The sequence below is a fragment of the Arachis ipaensis genome, chromosome B01 (assembly GCF_000816755.2).
Source record: "Arachis ipaensis cultivar K30076 chromosome B01, Araip1.1, whole genome shotgun sequence".
Lineage (NCBI taxonomy): Eukaryota > Viridiplantae > Streptophyta > Magnoliopsida > Fabales > Fabaceae > Arachis > Arachis ipaensis.
The window spans coordinates 9,321,355-9,329,953 of NC_029785.2; the positions used below are offsets into that span (position 1 = coordinate 9,321,355).

General features: G+C 37.1%; 1 protein-coding gene across 3 annotated transcripts; it reads right to left on the reverse strand.

Annotated features, from left to right (window-relative positions):
* On the reverse strand, positions 276-7,167 carry LOC107624012. 3 transcript variants are annotated; one of them, XM_021117207.1, is made up of 7 exons: positions 7,017-7,167; positions 3,488-3,686; positions 2,624-3,112; positions 2,232-2,381; positions 1,818-1,934; positions 1,306-1,742; positions 276-1,056 (listed from the first exon to the last, which is right to left on the reverse strand). In XM_021117207.1, exons 2-7 carry the CDS (start codon positions 3,552-3,554, stop codon positions 463-465), a joined length of 1,854 nt encoding a protein of 617 aa, XP_020972866.1. In that variant the 5' UTR covers positions 3,555-3,686; positions 7,017-7,167; the 3' UTR covers positions 276-462. The 3 variants fall into 3 exon arrangements, with proteins under 3 accessions (XP_020972866.1, XP_020972868.1, XP_020972862.1); XM_021117209.1 differs by having other exon boundaries at positions 2,675-3,112; positions 3,488-3,690; XM_021117203.1 differs by having other exon boundaries at positions 3,488-3,690.

Below are 8,599 nucleotides of genomic sequence, written 5' to 3' on the forward strand. Positions count from 1 at the left end.
TTATACGGACAAAACTTAAGTAGCATGATTGATGAGCCAAAATAGGCAAATATAGTTATTATAACAAAGTTTTTAATTTTATACAGCAGATGCTTTAGAATTATTATTACAATGAAATTTGAAACCAGGCTTTAACTTTTTATACACTCACAAGCTGCAAAAACCAGTATAACCTTTGGGTATGGTCCTTTTCTTGCATTAATGCAAGACGCTTGCGCACCGGTTTGTCCCTACTTGTTGCAAGCCAAAGGAAATCGATGCAGCTGACCATTATGTATAGGTGTGAATGGTGTACATTATTAATATTCATGATAGAAACCACTATGGGAGAATCAATATACATTTGTTTCACTATTTGGAATGCTGCAACACTCTTGTCAAATTTGAAGTAGTGCAAACCCTCACTTCACTGGTTCTAATGTATGCTTTTGTTTATCAATTCTCAAAAGCCTTACAAAGATTTTAAGGATGATAAATGCTAGATCTATAAGTTGATATGATCATTCCTCCGAACAAGGGAATTTGAAGCTTTGCAAATAGAGCAATTGGGACACAAGCCATAATAGCTATTGGTATCCACACCCATTTTAGTCTATTGCGAAGAACCAAAGAAAGCGCAGCAGCAAATGCTACCATGGTAGTAACAATGGCAAAGAACAACAAAGCAAGACCCCATATTAATCTCCGAGGTAACGCCTTGAGAAAATCTTTTTCAGCGTAGCGAGCTGTTAGGATTGACAAGAACATCAGAAGAGAAGCCATGGAAGAAAACAAAGCCAATGCGACCGATGCAGCAAACACTAGGAATGTGTTATCTGGCAAGAATATTGGAAATCCTTTTTCCTGGTTGTTACCTCCAGGTACTGTGAGAACTGCGGCGAAAACGGTCGTAACGATAAGAGCTGCCACTATGCTACAGGAGTTTGCTGTATCTCTCATCCATTTCTCACTTTCTTCTAGCAAAGTCTTGTGTTCTTCCTTGAATAGTTGCCATGCTGTTTTTCCATCTTGGTTCTTAATTTCCTTGTGAATAGGGTGATCCAATTGCTCAACTTTCTGGCGGAGAACATGAAATATTATCAATATCTATGTATATTTTAGCTTCAATAATAGGTAGAAGGTAGCTTTAAGACTGTGTTTGGTAAGTGTATTAGCACAATAAACATCGAGGCAGAGACAAAACAGGATAAGATTATTCAAATTTAGTCTTGGGATAAGACATTTTCAGAGATGTTTTGTATCTCGCAATATTTATATATTTCTGTCCTAAAACCGTTACTAAACAGTGTCGAAATCTAAACTAACCTTGAACCATTGTAACTCCTTCTGCATTTTAAATGCTGCACCAGAAACTGATAACAGTTGAGAATGAGCAGATCTTGCTGCTAGATGTGATGTTGTGTTGTGTGATTCGTCTAATGCTAAGATTAAAATCTTGGAAATTATTGGCATCTTGCATATGAAACCAAAAACCTTCTCTTGTCTATATTTAATGGCGATTTGAACTATATATCCTTCATTTGGAATGCGAGTCCAAACCAAATCCGGAAAAAACTGGAAACATATCCTTAAAATCTCGACTATGCCAGACGATGTGGCATTGTAGATAATTTCCATGCTCACAAAAGACTCCCAAAATTGAGTGTTGCTCATGGTTGAAGCTTGAGAGCAAACATGTTCTACCAATCTCTCAGAAAACACTTGTCTCAGCTTTGCATCTCTTAAATGCTTTATGCTAGGAGCTGCAATTGAAGCTTAATTATTGGTTGTGTAAGAAAAAAATAGGAAAAGAAGCAGCTAAGAGAATAACACCACACCAGAAGTTTGAATTGCATTCCATATTTTGCTTCCAGAATATGATTGATGATGGCTTGATTGGTCATAAGAATCTCTTAAATCACCATGTGGTAAATGATCAAGTTGAGCTGGAACACCTAATATATTGAACAACAGGAATGTTAGATTTCACTAAGGTTGCGTTTGCGAGTTAAATTTTTGGAGGGAAAGGAAGGGAAGGAGAAACAAGTAATTTAACAACCATAATTTTATGTATGTAACATCCATAATTACACACTTATTACATCTAATATTACTCAATTATTCTAGAAAGACTGCAAAATAAGGTCAATCATAATTAACAAATGTAAAATAAGATAATTTTGAGTTATTTTTGGACTGATTTTCTATTATCTCCCAAATATTTTTGTGAAAAATTATGCATAAATACTTACAATGGTAAATGCATCTGTGCAAAATCCCAAACTTATTTCCACTTTGGAAATCAGAAGTTTTCTTTGACAAAACATTAAGTATAATGCTTCCATTTGAATCTGAAATAGTTGCCAAGTTGGGGTAGCGCTGAAGAAGATACATGGTGATATCTGCACTTAGGAGAACCAAAAGGAAAGTTATAGAGAAAAGGATAAAATTAAACAGAGCAAGTAGAAGCTTATGAATGAATGAAGAATGAATGATAACAAGTTTTATGTGTTGGAAAACAGGCTACATATCATTATTTGATTTTAGAATTGGTGTAAATAAGATGTAAGGAACTTGATTCAAAGTTACTCTTCACCAAAAAAAATTCCTTTCATACACTACTTGAGCCAAAAATTTTCTTTACCATGAAATCCTGCAGCAGTAAGCAATGCGACAAGTTGACGAGACGACTCACTAGAAAACGGAAAACCAGGTCTTTCATCTACAGTATTCATTGCAAGGTACCATGCCATCTCTTTACATCTGGTAGAGGTAACACTATACAAAAGTGGTGTAAACCCTTTAAAATCAGTTATCTGTGTCAAAGAATGATTCTTAGCCAACAATGCCTTTGCAGCATCAATGCTTTCTCCCATTGCAACATAGTGAAGGCAAGTGAAACCCATGGAATCCAATTCAGCTAGTAATTCTGAAGGCACATGATGCACTAACTTCTCAAGTATCTTCCACTGAGCTCCTACGGCGGCAACGTGCAATGGTGTTCTGGCCAGTGAGGTGATCTTTGATGTCCATGCACTTGGATCAGCATCAAGGAATGACTTTGCAGATTCCCAATCTCCTTTTAGAATCGCCATGTGAAGGGGTAGGTAGTAACTGTGGTTGAATCCCCTAGCTTTTTGTCAATAATAATGGTATTCGTATGAGTTCAAATGGAACATTACAATATTTCTAAGAGAGTAATGCTAGGGAACTAACTTTTTCCAGTCAACATTAGCCAATTTTTTTAACATTATTTTGCTTATTTTAAATTCTAGACCTGAAATCATAAGCCCCTAATCCTATACCCTAAATTATAAACCCTAAACCCTATAGTTGATTAGTGTTGGTTAACTAAAAATTGGTTTTCTATACTGTCTTTCTGAGAACATGAATACACTTTTAAGTGGTAATTCACACAAAACCCAAAAGATTACAAATTAAATCATCATTAAACATTGCTAAGGTTACCTAATCCGAGAAGAATAGAGACAAATAGAAAATCACATACCAAATTCATTAGTAGCAGCCATGACATCATCCATAGACATAGCTGGACTTGATTCTGCAAACGACATTTTCCTTTGCAAATTGGGTGACACAAGTGCTTTGTTGGTGGAAGAAGGAACAGAACCATTTGGGGTCTTCAAGACTTGGGGGATATGCTTTCCTTGTTCACAACGCAAAGATGGAAAACACTTCTTTGCTTGCTGGCTTTTAAATCATAATATTATTAGTGGAAAGAATTGAACAACAATCTCAGTAGGACAAGCTATACTATTACTACTAATATTATTATTCTTGCATCTTCTTTTGCTTCCTCTTTTGTATTTGGTTCCTCTACCTTTTTTGCTTTTCTTTTTTCATATGAATTCTAAAGTGATGTAGAGGGATGTTGATGATTCGTATTTCCACTTTCTTCTGTTGCTTTTTCGATGCTATAGACAACAATTGATCTCTTGTGTTGTATAAAAAAGGTAAAATATATACGTTTCATATGCTCAAGATGATAATCTACATTTTCGTGTTTACCTTCTTTTATTTTCTTTACTACGAAGCTTCCACATAAAACACTTTTGACATGTGAGATCAGCATAAAAAAGAATGAATATTTTATAATAACTAAACTTATTTAAGCCAACATCCTTTAATAAATTTTAAATTGATAATTACTATAGCAATGTTTTTGGAGAAATTTGTGTTACTATACGAGTGTGGATAATTCATCACTTGTGATATACTCTTTTTGTTCTTCAATATATAATTCCAAACTGATAGAATGTTTAATTTTCTGTTTGCAATTCCCATATCATGGTTTGAACAGAAACTACTACAGAGAAACTTTTCTCAAAACCTTGGTTCGAGTTCCCCTTTCTTCTTCTTTCTTCCTTCTTCTATCTGTTGCTACATGCCACTTGATTACTAACCAATGCACAACTAATAGATAACATCTTCTAATAACCAACTTGGGTTGGTCTAGTAATTCTAGAAGTAATCAAATTAAGAAAGAAGTGAAAAGTAAAGGAGAAAGGATGAAAACCAAAACTTTCAAGAAGTGCGTTTTTCTTCTTTGTTAAAGCTGAAGTTGCCAATTGTGTCTTTGACCAAACCACTCTGAGCCATTCTCCTTGCTTCGTACGGGGAAATGTAACCGTACTTTCTTTTCAACGTCGCTTTAACAAAGTCGTTGCGAGCTTTGGTTCGAGCTTGTTGGGGAGCAACGTTGACATAAGAAAGGTGCGCCCCGAAAGATAAAATAGCAGCACCAGAGAGGAAGCACGCAATGGTCATGGCCAGTTTCTTCGGTGTTGAGGGGAAACACAGCACCATTAGCTTCAAACAGGTTCAACTAATAAAGAAGATCAATTCAACCTCCTAGCATATAAGTTAAATGCACCATTCATCAGATTATGTGTGAAAGAAGATCACATTCATAGTGTGGTAGTAAAATAATCTTTTTAAGGAAAAGAGAATGAGAAAAAAAAAAGGCAAGTCATCAACCAGTTTATTCTGATCGGAACATGCACAAAGTGTCCATTCTTGATAGAAATCTTGTACATTTGGGACAACAGAAGTGACCATTTTTATGAAGAAGTGGTAGATGGACACCAGTTTTAAGACTCTGTATCTTATGTATGTTTACTAGATAGAACAATTAAGGAATTGATTCTGATATACTATCTATTAAAAACGATTATCCTATCACTCAATTGGGTATATTATATCACTGAAACTGTTTGATTTTTATGATATTTATCCATAAACCACTGAGGCTTCCAATTCAAGTATGATAAAAAATCAAGTGTTGAGAAACTAGGGATGTCAACGGGGCAGGGCGGGGGCGGGGGATGCCTCCCTGCTCCCCATCCCCGCCCTCAGATTTGCTCCCCATCCTCGCCCCCATTCCCCGCGGGGATCCCATTCCCCATCTACATAATAGTTCTAACTAATTATTAATTTCCATATGAATAGAGCTACAAGTATCTATCTTATACAAAAACTACAAGATTTTATACAAAAAGTCTAAATGACACGATGGTGACTTTTTCGAAATAACGCAATGGGGGGACGCAACGACGAGCCAAAGGAAAAAGCAGTGGACGAGGTGGGAGACGCGGCAACAGAGAGGAGAATGGACACGACGGCAGAGTTACGAAAAGGAACGCCGCAAATAGAAATTACGACGCGGTAAGGGTGATGGCACGGTGAGGTGTGACGATGCGGTGAGAAAGGTGACAAGGGGGTGGCTGCAAAGAGGTTGGATGGAGTATGGACAGCCTTAGGGATCTCTGAATTGAAGAGGGGTTATGCAAATAAAGATTAGGAATTTTGGGTTTCTATATATATATGTGTGTGTGAGAAATGACTAAAAAACATATATGAGAAATAAACTATTAAGAATAATTCAAGGAATTCATAAATTTCGGGGAATAGCGGGGACGGGACGGGGATCCCCGCTCGGGTCCCCGCGCCTGCTTCGGGGGAATCTTGTCCCCCATCCCCATCCCCGCAGGGAAAATTCCCCACAATCGGATCCCCATTCGGGGCAGTCCCCGCAGGAATCCCCGCGTCTCGGGAAATTTTGCCATCCCTATGAGAAACCTCTACACTCAACCAAACTCAAGTTTGATTAGTTAGAGTCTGTTACAATTCATTCTAGATACTGGTGATTAACTGATGGTGTAAATAACCTTAATCTATAATTAAATATTAGATATAAAGCGCAAAATCATGTGGAACTTAATCTACAACCACAAAAAAAGGGTTAAACTAAACTGCCACAGAGCTTAATATTTGCCGCTGAAGCTTAAATGATGTTTTATGGGAGGAAATTTCAATAAACAGTTGCTAGTGGTTGCTGATGCTACCTTGTGCACCACGGTTCGACCCTAGCTAGCTAACACAGGTGATTGTACAAAAACTTAGCATTCAAATTCACTCTATAAATCATCGTTTAAATGTTTGTGTTACAGTGTCGGTGTATAATACTTAAAACTCAAATGGAAAATGATACAACTCATACGAGTATAAATACAAGAGAAATGCTCAGAGGCCATCAGAATTTATTATTTTTGGCCATCACTTTTAGCCATTAACTCAATTCCTATAATCTACTAATTCAACAACACACCTTTAATCCACAGTTTTAAACATTGATGGCTAACTAATGGCAAAAAACAATAAATTCTAATGGTCCTCTAGCATTCCTCTAAATACAATTACTCAATCATGTACTGTCATGGAAAAAAATGGTTTCTTTTCAAAATAGTGGGTAAGTGAGTCAATCTCTTTTTCACTTACCTTATGTCATAGCACATTCCAATGACAGTTATAGTGACTCAAGTCATAGATACATAACAAAATTTTACTGATTAATCTTCAATGATAATGGAGCAAAAGCGAGTGAATACAATATGAAACGACAAAGTGGCATTTTATCAAACAGATAGGGTGCATTTAGAAAGAAACGAAACGAAATTGATCATGAGCAATTCTTTCTTACGAATTTAAATTCTGTTGGGTCGGATTATAACACATACCTTCGAGCGTTCTTGTGTGTGCAGATATCGAAGAATTGGGAGCACGGAATCAGAATTTGGAAGTTGGAACCAACCGCCTTGGCAGTGGGATTCTGTTCTTCAATACCGAAGCATAACCTAATCTGATCTTAAGCTTCTCCTTTTCCACTATGAGAAATTCCCATGGATCTGGTCCATGCCATTTTCTGATGAGCAGGATCCTCTTAAAAGAGGCAAGCTCAGAGCATACTGTTATGGCACTGGATTGAGGAAGAAGGAAATAATACTAGCTAAGTTTTCAGAGAGAGAAAGAGAACTTAGAACATATTGAGAGATAGAAAAAGTGGATATATTACAATGTTTCTTGAGATCTGATTACAAATGGGGTGAGCACCTCCTTATATAGAGGCCTCTAGATAGAAGCGAAATCTAAACAAGCCTATCATACAATGCCACCTGGAGGATAAGGATAAGCCTTATCTTTTTTGGCAATTTCTAAACATGTGACTGTGGTCACTTTATTCTAGCCCCTGCAAATATCTCCAATCCAACTGGTTCCTTGGAGATGAGATTGATGGTGAAGATTTCACTGTTAGCTGCTGCAAATTTCTTGGAAAAAGGTGCCCACATTTCTTTTGGTAAGACATGTGGTTTCAGGACAGTAGCACAAGATCCGGTGTCCATTAGTGCAACGGCCTTTATTGGCTTATCATAGACGGATGTCTTGACCTTTAAATCGAAATGGGGTCGAGGAGTACCATCAATCTGTTTTACTCCTAAAGATCCAAGGTATCCAAGTTCTTCTTCAGGTATACTAGATCCTTTAGGAATTCTTGTGGTGATGGAAGCAATGGATGATATAGTAAAGATAGACCTTTTTGGTGGGAGGTCTTCTTCTGAACTATTCTCTTCTGAGTCAGAGTCCTGGAAAACATATTCAGTCTCATCATCTTTGCTTCTCTGTTCCTCAAGTACTGACTCTAGATCTTCCTCTTCACCAATGGAAGCAACGTCCATTAAAGACTGGAGCATTTTTATTTCCTTTTTTGTCTTGTGAGGACATGACTTAGCAAAGTGTCCTTGTTTTCCACAAATGAAGCATTTGTTTGACTTGGTATGGGGTTTCCTCCTTTTGAAGTAACGATACTTTTGCTTACTTCTTCTCCTTCTGAATGCTTTCTGATGAAATGTATTGGTTGATGATCGCCAATGCGTCTTTTTCTTTGGCTTGCATTCACACATACTTGACTCTTTGCACTTAATTTTCAGATGGGATTTGCTGCATGCTCCTTTGAGTTTGCCTGAATTTTTGTTAAGCTGTTTGAGCATTTTTTGTTGTTCACACAGCTTGTCCAAGGCAGCTAGGGCTAACTGGTATATTTCTCCAATAGTTGTGGTAGCCACTTCTTTGCGAAGAGTCATCATCATTCGCTGTATTTCAGGCTGAAGCTCGTCTGGCAAGGATGCTATAAAGACTTGCTTAAGCGGTGGATTATTATTTCCTCCAAGAGGATAATATTTAGCAGCCATCTTCTTGTAGTGTTTTTCCAAGTCTTTTCTGTTGAGTGAACAGCACTTCATTTCAAAGTAGCATGAGATTGCAT

Coding starts and splice junctions, on each gene's coding strand:
- LOC107624012 (XM_021117207.1), bottom strand. CDS start 3,554: ATGTCGTTTGCAGAATCAAGTCCAGCTATGTCTATGGATGATGTCATG. Junction 3,113..3,487: donor GGCTGCTACTAATGAATTTG/GTATGTGATTTT, acceptor ATTGACAAAAAG/CTAGGGGATTCAACCACAGT. Junction 1,743..1,817: donor GAATGCAATTCAAACTTCTG/GTGTGGTGTTAT, acceptor CTTCAATTGCAG/CTCCTAGCATAAAGCATTTA.